We start from the raw sequence: 20,949 nt of genomic DNA, 5'->3' as shown, positions 1-20,949 counted from the left end.
TCATGCAACTATCATATAATAATGAAATAAAATATCACGATGGACCCAAATTTACTAGATCTCAATTTTCTATGACAAAGTTAGATCACTTATAATATTTGTCAAAAGTGGGATCTCTCGCTCCAAATCTACTATAAAAACTTTTTTCAACTCTCACAGCCTAAACTCCATTCTCTATATGAGTTTATGAGTTTAGTAGAATTATGATGACTTCACAATATGAACTATATTACTCAATGCATAAAAGTAAACTAACCAATATGACATTCCTCCTTAGGAAGACCATATCCATTACAACCTATCCATTCAATTTTTTTTCTCGAATCAAACATCCATTACATAGATATCCTTCAAATACCATAACCATTCATATAATAAAACATTTGTAAATTATATATTTATCAAAGTCGCCCAACGCTAGGTCAAAGAGGTCCTTGGGAGAAAATTTCGAACTCGCACCTAGTAATCAAAATTTTAAATATAAAAATAAAATTAAAGTTTTACTTAAAAAAACGTATAAGGTGTTCTATTATTTTTGAATTACGTAAATGTGAGATAGCCTCCCACTTGGAGCGTGTTATTCAATTTTGAAAGCTGACCATCACACCATAAGGGTTGATAAGTTTTAACCTTTTGGGTATGCCGGAGAGCCAACAATTGACTCAAAGTCAAGCCTGATGTCACTCACGCATGCATTTCGCGTGCATCAATTCATCTCATAATACCGTGTTTCACGATTACGACCACTTTCCTCCACCAAACAAACTTACAAAACTACCTCATTCATTCCTGTGTCTTTCGGAACCTCCCATGTTTCAAACTTTAACGTATAATATACCTAAATCTGAAAACTCTAATTTTGGTCCTAATAATTTTTTTATTTTCTTAAATTAATTCATTTTTATATGTTATTAATATGTATATATCATCTTCCCTGTAATACACACTTTAAACATGTGTGTGTATCCGTAAAGTTAATTTGAAGATTTAATTAGTTACCTATAAAGTGAAATAAAAGTTTAATTAAGATAGATATAATTAAATTTTAAAAAGACTTTAAAAAGCTTTCTATCAATTGGTTCCTTTGACTAGTAGGATATTCTTACAAATTTACTTGATAACGATAGAAGTGATCAAAGCCTATAAACAATTTTAATAGAAACAAAAGTCCTTAAACAATAAGTATATATAAATTAAGGGTTAAATATGTTTTTGTCCCTTAACTTTTAGTAAATTTTAAAATTAGTTCATCTCGAAACTTTTAACTAATTTAGTCCTTCATCTTTTGAAATATGTGAATTTAGTCCTTTTAATCAAATTTTGTTAAATTTATTTGATGTTCTATACGCATTTCAGCATTGTATTTGAGTTGTTTATATTGTTTGACACATTTTTTGCATGTTAAGTCAAATACTATTATGAAACGTGCTTGAAATGTCAAATAAACTTAATAAAATTTGATTAAAAGGATTAAATTCACGCATTTCGAAAGATGAAGAACTAAATTGGTCCAAAATTTTAAAATTGACTAATTTCAAAATTCATTAAAATTAAAGAACAAAAAACATATTTAAACCATAAATTAATCATTAGTTAATCCATTCAATAGTCGTGGAGTTGTCTACTTAGCAATAAAGAAAACTTGCGATGATTTTAAATATATCTTTAAAGATTTCGTTGGAATTGATTTATGTGTTTGGGATGAAGGTGGAAGAATCGTAGTTGCTATAAAATAGATCGAAGACAATCTTAAATGAAAGTGCAAAAAGGTGAAGTTTGAGGGCATTTTTGTGGACATTAAACTTTGTTGTTGAGTCTTTAGGGTTGCCAATGTCGTATTTGAAGCAAATAGAAAAACCGTGTTTGGGAAAGTAAGGAATTCAACTCTTGATTATTTAGAATAATCTTTAGTGCATTGGTGTAAAAAATTGATTGCTAACATTCCAACTTACAATAAGGGAGTTGACATTTTCATGATTGTTTAATGAAATGTTGGGTATATTTTAGATAACAAAATGTGTTAATTTATTTACTTTTTAGGAGAAGAAGTTTTTTATATTGTTGGTTCTATTCTTTGTAATTCTATAAAAGTTCAAACGAAATATTACATAAAATATTAGTTTGCTTTAAAAATATTTTGACTAAATGATTTATTTATAAGAAAGAGAAGAGAGTTGATTAATTGACGATGGATATCAATCAACCCATAAAGTGGACTGACTCGTGTAAAAGAAAAATGAAAATGACTTATGATCATTTATTTATCCACGTGACGTGATACTTATTATTTTTCCTATAATATAATACAAGATTTTAAATCTTAATCACAAAGTGTAAATTTTTGTTGTTTATTTCCATTGTTATTTAATTAAAACAATTTATATAAAATTGTCTTTGTTATTATTCTGAATTAATACGTTTGAGAAATTTATTAGGAAAAATATTTTTTAACAAAGTTTTTTTGTAATGTCGACATAACTTTTTCAATTTGATGAAAGAAAGGTTTGAAAGATTTGGTGTGACTCAAGAAGAAAAGAGAAAGATTTATTGTAATTTAAAAAAAAAAAATCTTTGTCAAAATTTATCATTTTTTTTATATCAAAGTATCATAGTCTAATTTATTAGTCATCTTAATTATATTTGTTCTATCCACACCATTTAAATTCAAAAAGAATGCTTAAAAAGAAATCCAATTTTACCACCATGTTAACATATTCTTTATATCACTTTTGTTCTTAACTAAATTTTATATAAAACTTTGTGACTTGTTTTAAATTTTGAATCAATTGTAGAATTTGAGTCTAGTTTCTCTAAATTATGAAACTTTGCGAGTCCGACTTCTTGCTTATTGAATCTGAGTCTTGTTTGATTAAATTTAATGCAGAAAGTATGTTAGTAGTGAATCATCATCAACATTTCTCTTATTTTATTTATCGTAAAATGTTATGTGTTTCCTAATTAATCAGCTACGTGAGATAAATTTGATCTACAATTTCAAAAACTTTTTTTTTGGATGAACTTAAAAAAGATTACTAACTCTTCACTTGCTAATATTTATTCTTTTTTATTTTTTTTAACAAGCACATAAAATACTTGCAACAAATATCTTCCGATTAAATTAGAAATGAGTTTCCATTTAAATTATTTGTGGGAAACCCAAAATCGAAGTTTCTTCCGGTGAAGAGGAGTTTTCAGTGGAACCAAACCCGAATTCATCCAACCCATCAAAGAACCCTTCAGGTAACCCATCCAAACCACCGTCACTTTCCTTCACCGACCCTTCCACCACCGCTACCACCGCCGCCGCCGCCGAGGTCTCCTTCTCCTCTTGAAGCATAGGCAAATGCCCCTCGAACAGCGCCACGTGTCCAAACAGCTTGTCCTTCCGCGAAAACGTGGTTCCGCACGAGCACTTCCACGTGGCCTCTCCCCGACACTGCTTCATGTGACTCCTCAAGTCCGAGAGCACCGCGAAGCTCTTCTTCCGACAGCGCTCGCACGACAGCGTTTTGGGACAGTGGCTCCTCTTGAAGTGGTTCCTCAGACAGAACACCGACTTCAACGGCCTGAACTTCTTGTGCGTCTTGTTGCGGTTGCATCCTTCGAAGGGGCACGAGAACCGCGTCGTTTTCCCACGCGCCCGGCTCGCGAGCGCGTCCGCAGTCTTGAACTCGTCCCCGTGGGCTCGCATGTGCATCCTAAGGTTGGCGTCGCGCGTGAAGCCCTTCCCGCACACCTCGCAGAAGTGGAGGTGCTGCGCCAGGAGTTCCATCGCGTCCAGCTCCACCACGTTGGTTTCGTTGTTGGGAGTCTCCGAGAAGGGAAGCACGTTCTCCGACGCGGCGACTAAGGCTGCGCCGTTGGTGATGACGTGGCGAATTGCGGTTAGGATCTCGTTGGATACGATGTTCATTTGGTGGTGCGTGAGGAGAGTGTGGGATTGAATGGATTGGGAGACAAAGCTCTGAAGCGAATCCATTCGTGTGCTGAGTTGGGAGAGGTTGCGAAGGGAAACATGCAGAGAATCGTTGTTGAAGTTGATGTTGTTTGGCATGTGGTTTTGAACAAGTGTTTATGTTTGTTCTGAGAAAATGATGATGATGAAGAAGATGATACTAGGATGAGTGTGAGTGATTCCATGAACACTTGTTCTTATATATGGTGTGATATGATGAGTGTTGTACAAACTTGAAATGTGAGGACACTGTGGCTTTTGTCCATACATGGGCACGTGTTGATGTCAATTCACACAAACAGCACTGGTTTTATATTTTTTTGACTTTCTTTTTTCTTTTTACCATTTTATTATTATATTTGTTAACCTAAAGTCACGGTGATACCAACTATTTTTATTTTTATATTTGCAGGAATTATTGGAATCATTAGAAGTAAATAGTCTAATTCTTTGCAACTCATCGTTTCGCTGCACTTTTCTTGCTATAATAAAATGTTTTATCATATCATATACTCTTTCTATATAGAAATATAACTTTAATTAATTAATTTTCGAGTTAATTAACAGCAATTTTATTAAATTTTCTTACAAAAAAAAAACTTTCTTAGATTAAAACTTGATATAAAAATTTAAATGTAATCTTATTGATTAAAAGTTGATTTTTGGAGATTATATTTAAATAGAGTAAAAATAATTAGAATTTATTTACTTTTACATTTCATCTAATTGTTTTTCTTTATAAACGAGGACGTCTTCTCAAATTTTTCCTTTTTTTTTATGTTGATCCCAAGTGACCTAATTTACATTAAAACACGAAAAAAAATCACATGACAATATATGATATCTAAAAGTAATAAAATAATTATATTAAAAGCTGTTCCAATATTAAGTTTATTAAAATATCGATGTGATCAATCACTACATTTAAATAATTGAAGTATACTCTATAGTGAGTTTATTATGATTTCATCTCAATAGGTATTTTAATGAATTAACAGAGGAACATAATTATAAATATTTTTTTTTTTTACTTATAAATAGTGTGAAATTTTGTTGACGTACTACACAATAAAATTATTTATTTTCTAAAATGTATTTATTCACCGCTGTCTGTTCGGTGATTATAAAAGAAATATTACTGCTTTGCCCAAAATCTTAGATAGAAAGTGAAATATTTGGAAGTTTTGTAGACAATAGAATTAAGGATAAATAAAAAATAATTATTTTAAATATGTTTATTAACATTTAAAAAAAAAACATTTTTATTTTACATTTACTTTAAAATCATATATATTAATTTACGTATCTGGATATCTTACATTGTATCCATCTATGTATTCACAAATCTTTTACTTTTCATACATTACAACAAAAATAAAAATTAATAATTAATAATCATGATGTCCAACAACTTGTTAGTTTTGAGATTATGTCTCATTGGACAGATAATATTATGATGTCATGAATAATTCATATATTTATTAATGAACTTCATATAAACCAAAGCAGATTATCTTGTTCTAATACTCCTAAAAATCACAAAAATAAAAAATAAAATTTATCTGAAATGATAAATTTAAAATTAAAATGTGTGAAAAGAATGAATTAACTCATAATAACATGCACACATGGTTAAAGAAAACAAAATAATAACAAGCCCTTAACTTCTTTTAGGTAGCTGTAAATTTCTTGCAATGTGTTGCCACTTTGGGGGTAAAACTGACCTAGTTTATGTTTAGCTTTATTTATTTAAAAGAGTGAAATATTTATTTATAAAAACTTCTAAAGAGATATTTTTAAGAACATATCCTTACAAGATAATTGAACCCTTAATCCTATTCCGCCGGCCAGCAGCCATATCTGAATTATTATTCCTTAATCGCGCGTTTATTTCCCCAACATTCTTTTGTGTTGAAATATACGTCAATTATCTACACTTTTTGTTTTGCCAAATTAACTTATTATAACATCTTTCTTATTGGATCAACTTTGATTAAAACTAATTTTAAATTAAGCTAATTTAAATGACGTCATTTATATGCTTTTATTATAAACTAACACAAAACCATTATAATTACAATGGTCATTGTTTTTATTATTAAAAACTATCATCATCAACATTGTGATTATCTTTATTAGTATTGTGAATACTACTATACTACTAATAATATACTTTAAGAGGTTTATTTTTAATTTTTTTAAATTAATGATTAAATGTATGTTAGTTATTTGAACAATTATATTAAGTGTCCATAAAAATAAATTTAATCCATATTTTTAAAACTTGGAGATAAAATCCATGACTCTAACGTCAAACAATACTATTCAATCTAAATTACTACACGTTAAGAATTGATGCTTGGAATTCAACATTTATGCAGAACAATGGCAATATATTTTTGTGTCTCTAGCCTCCTCATGTCCAATTTGTGTATGTCAAATTTTAACGTCAACATCACCCATCACCAATACACGTGGTGGTCCTTTAAGTTACATTTTTCGTAATTTTATTTATTATTGGTATTTGAAATCGAAAGTCTTTAGTCAATTTTTTTAAAATAATATTTAGAAATGACAAATAAATTTATCTTCATCGGTATCATTCGAATTTGTCTTTATTTTAACAGAAGATCTCCACAATATATGGGTACAAGTATAAGTATGGATAATATCCATTTTTTTCAATTGGGTATGAAAATGGAGATGAATATGTATATATTTGTCTCTTTTTCGTCTCCATACTCACTCTAATACCCATCACACCCTCATCCTTATCCCTATTTAAACTACTAAAATACTCATAGTGTTGGTTTGATGAAAATACATCGTGCAAGTCTCATATCACCTATGATATGTTTTGGAATGGGTAATAGTGGTTATATAATAGATTTAAGGTCCATGGTGTTTATTATCCTAAGTCAAAGACATTTTAAGCTTATTTGACTTGTATTCTTATAGTTAAGTATTGTGAGGTTTAGGTTAAATTCTAGCTTTGGAAAGTGTGGGATACTTGGTTCAAGGGGTTTAAGAGTATTGTTTATGTATTGTAAGAATTTTTACATAGTATGGTTTTTATCCAAATTGGAGTTTCCACATCTTAATTTTGCGTTAATTGTGTTGTTATTATTTCTCTACTTATAGGGTGATTTTGTGGGAAATATGTGTGCTTTTCTCAACAAGTGGTGTCAAGAGCCTTTGGTTCGGTAGGATTTTTTCTTAGTATTCTTTGTGGTTGTAACTTAGTTTGATCTTCCACATCAGAAAAAATTAATTCCTTGCTAGGGAATCATCCTTGGTTGCAATGACATTTACAAGTGCTATTAAGTGTGACATAGAGAAATTTGATGGAATGATCAACTTTGACTTATGGCAAACTCAAGTCAAAGATGTGTTGATACAATATGGATTACACAACACGTTAAAAGGAATAACTTCTGACATGGAGGAAGAGAAGTGGAAGGAACTAGATAAGTTACTTGCGAAGATTTTTGTAGGTAATTTACTTACATATATCTTTGTAGGTAAATTATCTAAGAACTGTTTTGTATGTAAGTTACCTACGAACAGTTTCGACGTTGTAGTTTCGTAGATAAAGTACATAGGTAAAAGTTATCTACAAATCACATTTTCGTAGATAAAGTTACCTATAAGCTCATTACCTATGAAATGCGCTTTGTAGGTAATTCGTACATAACATCAAGTTACCTACGAAAATTGCTCATTACCTACAAATTATTGGTTTAGATAATCTCCATATTTCTTAAGCGTACAGAGAATGTCAATTGCAAAGGAACTTTGGGAGAGACTTGAAGGCTTCTATCAGGCAAATGACATCTCTGTTATTAAAGGAAAAGTTTCATAGCTTACGCATTAGTGATGATTCAAAAATCTCTGATCACCTTAGTAATATTAATGAAATTGTCTATGAATTAGAGGCGATTGGAGTCAAGATTGAAAATTTTCTAAAAATACCTTTTATCTTTCATATTCATTATTGATTTTATATAAGTCCTTGTATATATTTTAAATAGAATTTATTTTTGGCATATAAGAACTACACTCCTAATAATAACATTCAATAATTAAATTATAATTTAATAATAATATAAATTATATATATATATATATATATATATATATATATATATATATATATATTGTGTAGCTTAAAACTATTATACACTTACAGTGACCATATTAATCAATCCACTTAAATTAAGATTATATAGTTCAAACATTGTCACATGCAAGAGGTTCTAAATACTATTTAATAAAAAAAATACTTCATGTGATAACCTTATTAATTTATATGAATACTAACAAAAAAATTATCAGAATGATAATAACCATGTACAGGAAGAAAAGATAATGCACTCTTAAGTGTCAATATATATTGACACACAATTCGATAGAAAGGCATAAAAACATCAACAAACAATATCCACTCGTAACTCAATACAAATAAAATTAAAACTATACAAAGAAAATTTTGACTTGTAATAGATATTCGAAAAAATATATAAAAAATCCAACACTAATAAATAATAAATAAATTTATATTAAAGATCAAGATATCAATTATCTTATTCGACATGAATAAATCATAAATAAATGAGATTAAAACGTCACCCTCAATTTAAATTGTTAAAAATAAAAAGTTTATATATAAGTTTTTTTTTCTTAAATATTAAATGATCTTATTCATCTCAACTTTTAACTTAAAACTCTCAATTCACTTTATATTCCGAATTTAATAAATATATAATGATTACATTTTTATTAAGTTCAACAAGAACTAATAATTTTGTAAAAAGTAATTGAATTGAAACTGGACGCGCTTCTCCGATTCAGCTGTAATATATTATTATATAATGTATTATGAAAATGAAGTTGAAGACTTGCTTTTCACTTCCTATTTTTTATTTGGTCATAACAGACGGCCAACTTTTGCCTCATTCGGTAAGTTCCTTTTAACAACTATAATATTTAATATTTAGATGCATGTATTCATCTATATAAATTATCAATAATTGATTACATGTTTCTAAAATACAAATGCTCCCAACACCTACTTTTATTAAAATAAATGTTTACATTTTTTTTTTCCATACAAATCGTGTCTTTCTTTCATCATAAATGATCATGTATAAAATATGTTTAAAGTTAGTAAGATTATTATAAACATATTTGAATATTTTATGCAATTATCCGATATCACATATTAAACTGGAATGATTACTAAGTTAATTCGCATGTTATATGGTTGAACATTTTGCTTAACAAAAGAAACTAATGTATTTTCTTTTTAAAATAAAATTATGTGAATTTTAAAGTATTTATATTGATTAATGGAAGAGTGTAAATTTCAAACAAAAATAAAAACAAAGCAAAATATTTTATATTGAGGTAATTTTTATATTTTTGAATGGATAAAAATAATATAATCAAAATGTACATATTTAATCATTATTATTACTGTGACAAAAATACATAATTTAATATTAAAATATAATTGAATATTTCTTTTGAAAAAAATATAGTTTTGAAGTTATATTTATTATCGTTCTCATTTTAAATAATATTTTTACAATTTTATCTCTTTCACTATTAGGTATTTTATAGTTGAGGATGTCTTTTTATCACGTTCTAATAATTAATATAAAACTCCTTATTTCGATTATTTGTATCATGTTTTACAATAAATAAAAAAGTTAAATTTATATTATTTTTATCTTTCGATTATTTGTATCATATTTCATAATAAGTGAAAAAGTTGAATTTATATTATTTTTATCTTTGCAAGTAATTTTTATTTTATCACTTTTAAAAATAATTTTATTCTTTTATTATTTATCAATATATTTATTTATAAAAAATAAAGATTTAAAAAATAAACCATCAGACTTAAAAACGGGTTATGAAAGAACGCATTTCAGTTAACTTTTCTTTATCCTTAATTTGTAAAATAGTTAGGATTATATGTTTTAATATAAATAAAGTAACATATTTACATTATTAATTACACAACTAAAATATTTCATATTTTAGAAAACTTTTTCTATGAATATTTCGACATACTAAGTCTACAGCAAAATTTATACAAAACTTATTTCATAAGAATTTTTAGAGAAAACTTGCCCAAACAATTTCACTGAATTTTATTAACAGTACTATAAATATGAAAAGCCAATTATGTGATTAAAAAAATCAAATATATAGTGTTTGTTTATCATACTTAAAAACAAAGTTTCATAATTACAATTATTTTTAACTATAGGTAAAATTAAATGTTTAAACTGAAAAATTACTAATAATACAGAAATAAAAGTTGAATATATATATATATATATAATATGGAGCATCCCAGAATTTAAATTACAATAAAAAAATGAAGTAAAAATTGGGGGCTTTCTCGGGAGTCACGACTGGTTTGAAGATCAGAGAATGACGAAAAACAGAGAAAAAATAGGAAACAAAACAAGGGGACAGGGTGATAAGGTGCTGATGTCGGATTGTCCCAAATAATAATAAGAAAAAATGTTATTTATTGTAATTATGTACAGAGAAACTGGAATGCAGAAAAGAAAATATCGCGATGTTAAGAAGAAGAGAAGAGAAATGTCGTTGAGTAGATACTCATTATATGTTGTTACAATTTTCATATTTATGTTTGAATGACATAATAGGAAATTTTAGATCAGTACAAATTATTTTTTAAATGCTTGAAATTTACTTTGAAATTATAAAAATGATTGGGAGTGTTATGAATTTATTAAAGGATTAGATAAAAAAAAAATCAAATTAGTGACACTATCTTATTAAGTTGCAATTTCTTTGTACTTATTCTATGTTCTTATAACATATAATCAATTGGATACATTTTATTCATATCAATTGTCCTAATATATATAGTTTTAAGTTCTAAAAAAATTGAAATATAAATATCAGCCCTAAAATTGAAATACTATTTAGTACATTCTTTTATCAAAATTGATAATAACAAAAAGTTTGGCCGGATATAGATGTTATTTTAAGGTAATAAGATATAATTTATATACATATTTTTTTAATGTAAGGGGTTTTCAAAAATAAAATTATAATAGAGTTTTAAGGTCTAAAAATAAAAAAAGTCGCCGTCTGTGGGGATCGAACCCACGACCACGTGGTTAAAAGCCACGCGCTCTACCACTGAGCTAAGACGGCTTTGATGAAGGAATTTTAAAAGAAGGAAAAATTGTCCTTTATCTTTGAGTATATATAAGCCTTCATTATTCCGCAGTTCGACAATTTCCAAAGCAAATGCTTTTATAGATTCTGGTATTACTGCGTCCCTTATATCTGTTTCTTGTTTGATATATTCACCAATTTCTGTTCTTAGCTCTCGACAAAATATGTTTGTTATTCCATTTCATATTTTTTCATTTAGGTTTCCGCTATTGCCAATGTTCAATTAACGTATCATCTCACTCACTCGCAAATGTGTTGAACATCATATTTTAGGAGTCAATTTAATTTCAGTGTCTTATTTACTGTAATCCTGCATAGCCAACTTTTGATACTACTATTGATCATATTGTTAAACAAATTGTACACCATGATTCTTTGGCCATTCAATGCGTGTATCACAGTCCAAAAATCCAATGTAATAAAATCTTCCTTCAGGGTTCATTACTCTTTTAATTCAAAGTTTTCTTCTGTATGCAAAACTAGTGAAAAAAGAATGTGATATTTTGAGCCACACACTATACTACCAATGTTTCAAGTTTTTCATAACACATTCATAGTAGCTTCCTAGAAGAAACAATCCAACAACCATTATTCACCAATGAATTACATAAGCAAACAAATAATCAACAACCAGCGATTCCAAATCATGATAAAATCAAACTAACATTGTAGAAGCCAAATAATAATAGAAAAGAGAAAATGGAACCCTACATGGAAGCAAAACACAGAAAACTCATTCCTACACCGAAACTAAACACGTCCAAAAACATTTCAATTCATTGCACTATTGAAACCAAAATCACGTTGATCTCAACATCAAATTCCGATAAAGGAACATACCAAGACTCGATCACACATAAAAGAAACAATGCTGAGACTCGGATCAAATTTCCTGATCCCCATTTTTCAAATTCGATACATCAATAATCCCAACCCTCTCACTCTCCGGCAAAACCGACCAATTCGGAGACTGCACCGCCCGCAGCCACCGGAAATCATCCACATTTTCCCAGTTCCCGGTCTCCGCGTCGAGACCGGCGCCGCGAAGATCCTCCTCAATCCCTGGGTAACTCAAACAATACGGCGCAAACCTCACGCCGTTACTGTCCTCGATTATTGGCTTACTCCTAACCCTAAGGTAGAAATCGCTTTTTCTGGCAGAGTGAATCCGAATCTGATGCGACGCCATCACGAAGACGCAACCCTCAGCTTCCTCGATAAGAACAGAGCCAGTCACAGGCCCCACGTAAACCCTACAATTCTTCAACCGGTGTACGAAAAGCGCCCTAACGGAACCTATTATCCTCACTTCGCAGGAATCGAGATCCGAAACGGCGAATTCCCCAACCTCGGAGCCTCTGAACTCGGCGACCAAAACCTCACCAACTTTGTTTCTGAAGCCGGGAGATTCACGCGCGGCGAGGCGCGTGTCGGGAATGGAGGGTTGAGGGGGTTGTTTGGGTTGCGGAATAGCGGTGTCCTTGGGGTCCTTCTTGGTGGGTTTATTCTTGAAGGAGAATCTGGTTTTGGGGATGAGTTGGTTGGTGAGGTTTTGGAGGGATTGTCTTAGGTCGGAGACGGTTTTGAGGGAGGTTCGAACGTCGTAAGAGGGTAGGAGGTAGGAGTTTTGGGCGACGAGTTTTTCCAAATCGGAGATTGATTCGGAGATGTTCTGGAAATGGAGTTTGAGGTTTGGTGGATCGGAGGAAAGAGATTGGGATTGTTGGAGTTGGAACTCTATGGAGGTTTTGAGTTCGGAGAAGTGTGAGAGGACGGAGGAGGTGGATTCAGTTGAGGATTCGGGGTTTGTTGAACGGCTTTGGGGGCGCTTCGAAAGCCTTTCTACCATTGCTAAGTGCTTCTTCTGTTTCTCTGTTTCGTCTTCCATGGAGGTTCAGTCTTCGTGTTTCTCAGATTCCTCAAACTCAATTCATAACATAATCATGGAATTACAAGACTGTTGCTTGATTTGAGTTTCGGCGGTCTATTTTAAATAGGGATTTTTGTTCTGTGGTGTGGTTTTCGTTACCGCTTTTTTCATAATAATCAGATAAATAAAATTAGTTTTTTTAGTAAATAAACTATAGGATAGGAGGGAACAAAATCAATTAAATTGATTTAAGTTAATGATTAATAAAATAGGGGTAAACAACCTTGAATGTACGAGACATTGTCAAGTTAACCCTTAAAGAACAAAAAAATTGATTTTGTTGTTAAATGTGTAAAAAATCTTTCAATTAAGTTCTGTTTTTTAAGTTTTGTAGAACCATTTTGTTATTAAAATATAATTTTAAGAATCAATTTGATACTAAATCAGAAACTATTTTGTGATTAAGGAATGATATTTAGGGGCTAATTTGTACTTTTCTCACATTAGAGATTTAATCAGATTTTTTGTTCTTTTAAAGACTAAATTGGCAACAAGAGCCAGATTAATAAGTTATTCTTTTAATAAAAATATAACGAAATAACTTTAACTATTTTTTTTTTGTTAAATAACTTTTCCAAACAATGAAAATTTAGTCCATTTTCTGTGATGTTATCTTTAATTTATTGAATTTTTTTTCCTGCAATTGTATTGATTTAAACTGTTGCAATTCATTTATTTGATTCTAGTTTTAATTTAAACAGAGTAATAATACATAACAATACCATATTCTAATCTAAACACAAACGCTCCTCATGCATACTATTTTTTTTAGTTTTATAATTAGTATCCTTAAAATCAATCCAAAAGTTATTTGTATTCGTTGATGGTCACAATTTCTTCGTCGTATAAAACGAACTGAGTTCATTTTCAGTCACATAATGTGGCATTTTATTTACACAACAAATTTTATAATTAAAAAAGGAAAACATTGTGAAATCTAATAAATTATGTTATGAAAATATTAATACAACATTATCATATAAACTATTGGATGAGTTGTTTTATGAATATCAAATTGTTAGAAATGGGTGCTTTACTAGTTTATACTTGTTTCGTTACCATAGTAAAATAAGATGGGATAAAAATAGTTTAACAAAATTATAATAGGATAAACCAATAAGATTTCACTCAATCACTTGCCCTTCCGAAACAAATGCATCATCAAACTGATTGACAATTGTTGACACTATAAAGCTCCAAAAAAATGTGATCGTTTATGCAAGCAACTAAAAGCGATTTTTTAATAAAATTGAAATTCCAAGTTAAGAAAATGTTTATCTTAATTTGAAGGATATGAATCATGGTTTTGATCATGAATCTCTGGTCACAAAAATAAAAGGCATGAACCTTCTCGCAGGAACAACATAAAATTACTACCAACAATATATTATACACAATGAAAACCACTGAACTCTGTAAATTGCAAATTAAGTGTTAGCTCACGCAGCCTTTTCAGCCTCTGCAGCTTCTGCTGCTGCTTCTTCCTCCCGAAGCTTCTTTAAAGATGGAGGTGGTCTTACAACAATGCTTTTCTTCCATTTTTTATCAAGCTTTCGGGACAACCTCTTACCGATACCCTCCTCAATTTCTCTTTCCCTCTTCACAGTAAGCATGCGAGCAATCTGTATGGATATTTGTAATCACAATATCATTCACCTAAAGTATAAATAGAGACAAGAAATGCACAATGTAGACTCCAGAAAAGGACCTCATTTGTTAGTAATTGGTAAAGCCATCTAGCATCATTTCATCATTTTAAGTTGTAAAGATCATAAGTAATAAACTAATAAATTATAAAGATGAGGCTAGATCAGGAAGGAGAAATCGAAATTCTATCCAATCTCTCCACTGGGCATATCTTGAATTGGACATGGTACCAAAACACTGTGATCCCGGTGTGCTTTTGTTGCAAGGAGAGATAGAAACAGAAGGAATGACAATTTCAGTACTGACAGAATCTCAGTAGGAGTTCTGGAGAAGGTCAATATTGTTTAAGAGATGAAAATGGTAAATGGCAGCACAAGTGAATTTTATTGGGGACTTAAATTTAAAATTCAGAAAAAAGATTGACGTATTTATCTATTAAAGCTCAACTGAGTGAAAATTATGACATTACCAAATGAACATCGGAAACCTGCTTGGCCACACCTGGGAACATGAGTTGTAGACATTGTAACTGCTTCCCAAAGAAACTGAAGTACACATCTCGCACAATTGAATATATTTTTTCACTGTATTTTCATGTTCATACCTTAGAGACATATGATGCTAATATGCTATAATTTTAATTTGAAATAGAAGTTGGTAGGTCACACTGAATCTATGCCCGAAATTGGAATCAAGCGTACATGTCATAGGACCATTCAAATCCGGTTAGCTGTCAGGGAAATTTGTTTCTAAGTGAGCTTTCCCTTTTCAGGTTCAGAGAATAAACACAGTATGTGTAGGAGATTCAAATTTATGAGCTCAGATTGGACTAATTCATGTGAATCTAGAAACAAGAGTTCTCAAAACTTAACATTTTAATGAATGAATGACAAATTTTGTAGTTTAATCAACCAAAACAACTGAGTTGTATATAAGCATATACAAAGCACAAAAAATACAAAGAAGGAAAAGTTAATGGATGAAATGGTCTTCACATAATTTGTGCAGAGGGCATGGGCCAAGCTATCACCACTTCATGAAGTAAAATATATTAGTAGCTGACTACACCAGATATTTGCTTAAGGGTTTATGCCATAAAATTGATGGTAAAACCAGTTAGAATAAGATTTAAAAGAGAGCTAATATTAACAAGCCCCACAAAGAAATTTATTGAAATTTGCTCAAAACAACTTGTGAGAGTTGTAAGCTATTTCTAGAAGCTCTAGTAAGCTCAACCAAACGCCACTTTAATCACTACCGATTTACAGCCTCTCACCTTGCATTCCAAATTCCAATGTTCATCTCACTGTTGAACTTAATGAAATTCCCTTTTAGTTTCAAACTTTACTCTAACAGAGAGAGGAAAGAACAGAAACAGGATCCGGATCAAGGCTTCTTGCCTCTACATTTCCCTTTACAAAAGGCAAGTGGAATGGAGCTAACACTCAAGAAGGTTTTACAAAAGGGTCACTACCATATGTTTTATTGCAATGTCAAGGTTTTTGGAGTCTCTACAACCGCAACGTGACCACAATTGAGGTCCCCATTAGCTACATTGATTCATAATTTTTCACAGTATCAAGTATTGGGACATAACTGCAATATTAATTTGAAACATTCTCAAGCTTATCACAATAGTTAATTTCAAAGTTAAAGCAGAGAAAACCAAACTAAGCTCTCTCACAAACTTCCATAGTCATAGTTTGTAACCAAGAAAAGAAAATATATATTAACGAATGCACGTAATCTTATTATTAGTTCAAGTGAGCTTGTAATCAAAGGCATACCAAGTTAACCTAAGCAGAAAAAAATGACTTCCAAAAATTAGGAGGGAAGAAAAAAAGCAAGTACCCTTTTGCGCATACGGCCGAATTCACTGGACTTGAACTCGTTTCGAGCGGATTTCTGAAGGCGAAGCATGACAAGCTCTCCCTTAAGGTCGATAACCTCTTCGTTGATTTGTTCGGTGCTGAGTTGTCTAATTTCCTTCAATTCTTCCGCCCTCTTAGTCATCATCACCACCGGCACCGAAGCGGCGCGTTTCGCGAGTGGAACGGAGCATGTGGCAGTGCGACGGAGCTGAATGCCAGTGAAGGAAGATTTGAACGGCAACGGCTTCGGGAGAAAGCTTATGGTTGAAGAAGAAGGTGAAGCCACAGAGAGACTCAACATTCTCCGCTCTCTCTTCTTATTACCAGCGAAGTGGATACAATACCAGGGTGTTGCAGATAAGATCCAACTTCGTCTTCTTTTATGGGCTACCCAATTTTCTTTTTACGCAATTTTTTGCAACATTGGGTGAATTAAAGTAATCTTTGTACCCAGGAAAAAAATATATTGGCAATTTTGTTAATTTTAAAAAAATTATATTAATTATTTTATTATAATAACTTGTTCGATTTAGTATTAGACAAATGAGAAGCACTTGTGTGGTTTATATATATATATTTTTTAATTTTAACTGTGCTTTTAGTATCCGAAAATTAGATTAATTTTTAGTTCCTCAATTTTTAAATATTATAATGTATAAACTATATTATATTTAAAATATAATATTTTACAATATTAAAATATTTTTAAAAGGAATAACATTATTCGAGTAATCATACATTATATTTAATAAACACGATAATTAAAATATTATTATTTATTTATTTATTTACAATTTCATAAATTTTTTATGAGCTGTAAATTTAGTATATGTGATCATTGTGCTAATAATTACAAATCGTTAACATATGTGATTTAGATTACTTGGATTCTTTGACTTTGAGATTTAACTCTCGACTGTCTGGGATATACACTATAAGTTTAGAAGAGATTGATCTACTCGCAATAGTTATTGTATCTCCAAAGAAATACTATATTTTGAGAACTTCAATAATTAACAACTTTTGTTAATTATTTGAGATATTTGTGAACTATTTGAGTTTATTTGTTAAATGATCTTTAAAATTATATGATTTATTAAATAAATATATTCAGACAAAAAAATTAACTCAGCTATTTAAAAAGAACTTGTCTAAATATTAAAGTTGACGTGAATGACTTATTTATATAAAAAAATTGAAAAAAAAAATGTAGAACTTTGTTAAAAACATTAAAATTAATTTTGAAATTTTTGTTTCATAGAAAAGTACGGTATATTTATCTACTTTGATTATGTAAATGTAATTTTATTTATCGGGAATTCAGTTTGATCTATTTTTTACATGTTTTGATAACTAAATATTTTTTATTTAAGTGTACTTTATTTGGTTAACAAACATTTAGTTTTTAATTTTAATTGGAGTATGTTTATGTTTCGGTATGATGCAAAGTACTGATTTGATAAGCAAATTATCAACTTTGTGTACCAATTTTACCTACACACTTAAGTAATTTGTTTTTTCACATGGACTTTCACAAGAATCTCACGAATAACAATCAATCATTTTTGTTTGATTTTTTGAATTTTGGCAAATATGAGAATGAAGATTAATAACAAATGGAAAAGGTAAAAAGTAGACGTGGTTGAATTCGAAAGAGGGATAAATAATTTATGAAAATTATCAATTTGAAGCATCAATTTTGCCTACACGCTTAAAAAATTCAATTGTTTGCTCACATGGACTTCCACAAGGATCTCACGCATAACGATTGGCCTTTCTGTTTGGTTTTGGAATTTCTATGAAGATGAAGATGAAGTGTAATAACAAATGGATTAGGTGAACAATAAACATGGTTGAATTCAAAAGAGGGATACAATGATTGATAGAAATGCTATAAAACAATGATAAATAAAAGTAGCATTTGTAGAAAAGTAAATTACTAAGGAAAAAGTAGAGAAACTTGTAACAAAAATCAATGAAAGTGGTGATCCAAATTAAAACAATCAACATTAGTTTACCAATTTTTGTTATTTACGATATTTAAGAATGTATGATTTGTTTCATAATTTGTCACCATTGTAAAATACAAAATAAACCTATTTATATTTTATAACCCTTACCCAAGTGGTTACAAATTTTGAATTCAAATTGAACTTAACCACAAATAACTACCTCAAAAATACTTTCGACGGTTTTAAGGTCCGCATGGTCAAGCAGTTATCATCCATTAAATTTATAGGTCGATTGTTATTTTGTTCTTCTTGATTTGCTTCTTGACTTTCATTGATTGGTATCTTTGACTTTCATGTTCCCTCAATCAACTTGATGAAATAAGCTGAAGTGGCTTCCCAACAATTGCATGCTCGTCTTATGCCATCTATCTTGTAAAGAAGCACTTGGTCAAACATCTTTGTATAATATATAATTCTCTTTGGTTTACAACTATTGAAGCGTAGTAGATGCAAGACAATATCCAAACCACTTTTGAAAGCAACAATGACCTTCACAAATACCATCATTGTATTTCTATGTGCTATAAATCTTCGTTTCTCGACCTTCGTAAAATTTGACTAGGTTTCAATAGATTGACATCCTAAAGTCTGACAATTGATTATCTACATATAATTTACCTTATTAACATACAGTTCTACAACAATTCTCAATCTCTTAAATAATTTCTTCTCATTTTTTGATATCCTATTAATAATTGTCTATTTTTATTTTCTTTTCATGGATTTATGTAAACATATTCCATTATTACGTATAATTGTGATTAAAACATGGTGAACATGTTATCATGTAAATAATCACTACAAAATTTAAATAAAAAAAACAGTCTCATTTTCTTATCAAAACCTAGACAAAAAGATTTAAAACAACATTAATAGAGTTTTATTTGTAAATGAAGTTTTCAATTCAGAAAATAAATAAAAAATTGTCAAAGAAATATAATATCAAAATCAGGTTAAAGTTAAAAAAAATAAAAATTATGAGAAAAAGTACAAAGATCAATACGAAGTTTAAATGACCATTATGTTAGTAATATGTTACTGTATGAGATTAATATCGTCTGTGGAGAAAAAGAAAGTCTTAAACCACTTGTATGCTTTAACCATTTATTAATTACTTGTTTTGGTACTTTTACTCTATCTAGAGTTAATCTTGAATACAATTTATAAACAATTTTCTTGCATAATTTATCTAGGTTATTTTTAAGATAAAATTATGACACAGACACTATAAAGGAAGTGAGTAAACAATAATCATAACATCCCAAAATTTCTTGAAGATACGCGTATGTCTAGTTTTAAAAGAAAATGATATCATAAATACAAAATTATCACATAATTTAAAAGTCCATTTTAACTCATTTTTATTTTTTTCTTTCTTATAACACTTCAAGTCAGTATAGTTTAAAATAAACTCCACCAAGTTTAATGGTGTGCAATATTTTTTTATCATATTTCTTAAGGCTTCCTTTTTATACGAGTTTTGTTTTTATTTTTTTTTTACGGAATAAGAAAATCTAAATTATGACAGTATTTATACTATAGCTAAAATCAATCTGCTTTATTGTGTTTTTAGTTTTGCTGTCATACTCATATTTATTTTTCTCCTTTTTTTTTTTCACGAAGTTTATTTGTGCAACCACAAACTTAAAACTTTATTTGAGCAAAAACAAAGAATCACGTTCACAAGGATTGTAGACAATCAACATAGATACAATTTTTTTTATGGCTTTTCTTCTTTTCAATTTGTTTTCTTATGAATGAAATTTCTCCAAGAATGGTGCACATTACTCGAATGTTCAAAATAATTTATAATAAATAAAATTGATTATTAAGCACAAACTTTTCTGTAATTTTGTTTCTCTAAAAGGCATTTCACTCACGTGTTTGAGCTTGTACATATGTTTTTATTATAATATTTTTGAAGCAAATTTTTTCAATAAAAACAATAGATATTCAAGAATATTCAAGAAGTGTTACTGTATAAAATAAAGTTCATAAACAAAAAAAAAGTGTCTATTAAACATGTCCTTTAAATATATTTTTAAGAACCAAACATAAAGTTTATTCTTGTATTAATAAATTATCATTCTCTTAAATCTTCTTACCAAATTTATACATAACATGTGGGATATTTACAAATTAATTAATTATCATCAAAACTTTTACCTCAAATAAATAAGTGATAGTTTGTGTGTTTATTTTTCTTTAACCATACTCTTATATTTATTGACTTTTCTTTGAATTGAGATGTTTGAGATAAATTTGAATTACACGAAAATCTAGTTTTCTTTTGTCAAAGATACTGAG

General features: G+C 29.5%; 2 protein-coding genes, 1 non-coding gene and 1 pseudogene across 3 annotated transcripts; all 4 read right to left on the bottom strand.

Moving 5' to 3' along the window:
- Positions 1 to 3,044: 3,044 nt before the first annotated feature.
- LOC114177404 (protein SENSITIVE TO PROTON RHIZOTOXICITY 1 pseudogene) lies at positions 3,045 to 4,125 on the bottom strand (annotated as a pseudogene).
- A 6,961-nt stretch (positions 4,126 to 11,086) lies between these two features.
- On the bottom strand, positions 11,087 to 11,158 carry TRNAK-UUU (transfer RNA lysine (anticodon UUU)). The gene has a single exon. It is a non-coding gene; the product is annotated as a tRNA-Lys (tRNA).
- Positions 11,159 to 11,843: 685 nt separating this feature from the next.
- POR (C-CAP/cofactor C-like domain-containing protein) lies at positions 11,844 to 13,212 on the bottom strand. Its single transcript, XM_028060900.2, has one exon. The coding sequence runs from the start codon at positions 13,068 to 13,070 to the stop codon at positions 12,066 to 12,068; it is 1,005 nt and encodes a 334-aa protein (XP_027916701.1). The 5' UTR covers positions 13,071 to 13,212; the 3' UTR covers positions 11,844 to 12,065.
- A 1,162-nt stretch (positions 13,213 to 14,374) lies between these two features.
- LOC114176327 (Ribosomal L29 family protein) lies at positions 14,375 to 17,016 on the bottom strand. The gene is made up of 2 exons (XM_028061338.2): positions 16,611 to 17,016; positions 14,375 to 14,734 (listed from the first exon to the last, which is right to left on the bottom strand). The coding sequence occupies exons 1-2, from the start codon at positions 16,929 to 16,931 to the stop codon at positions 14,552 to 14,554; spliced, it is 504 nt and encodes a 167-aa protein (XP_027917139.1). The 5' UTR covers positions 16,932 to 17,016; the 3' UTR covers positions 14,375 to 14,551.
- Positions 17,017 to 20,949: the final 3,933 nt, after the last annotated feature.

Source organism: Vigna unguiculata, chromosome 3 (genome assembly GCF_037176805.1).
Source record: "Vigna unguiculata cultivar grain cowpea cultivar isolate G323 ecotype 2 chromosome 3, ASM3717680v1, whole genome shotgun sequence".
In the NCBI taxonomy this organism is placed as follows: Eukaryota; Viridiplantae; Streptophyta; class Magnoliopsida; order Fabales; family Fabaceae; genus Vigna; species Vigna unguiculata.
This window is presented reverse-complemented; position numbering and strand designations above follow the sequence as displayed.

Coding starts and splice junctions, on each gene's coding strand:
- POR (XM_028060900.2), bottom strand. CDS start 13,070: ATGGAAGACGAAACAGAGAAACAGAAGAAGCACTTAGCAATGGTAGAA.
- LOC114176327 (XM_028061338.2), bottom strand. CDS start 16,931: ATGTTGAGTCTCTCTGTGGCTTCACCTTCTTCTTCAACCATAAGCTTT. Junction 14,735..16,610: donor TCGGCCGTATGCGCAAAAGG/GTACTTGCTTTT, acceptor ATATCCATACAG/ATTGCTCGCATGCTTACTGT.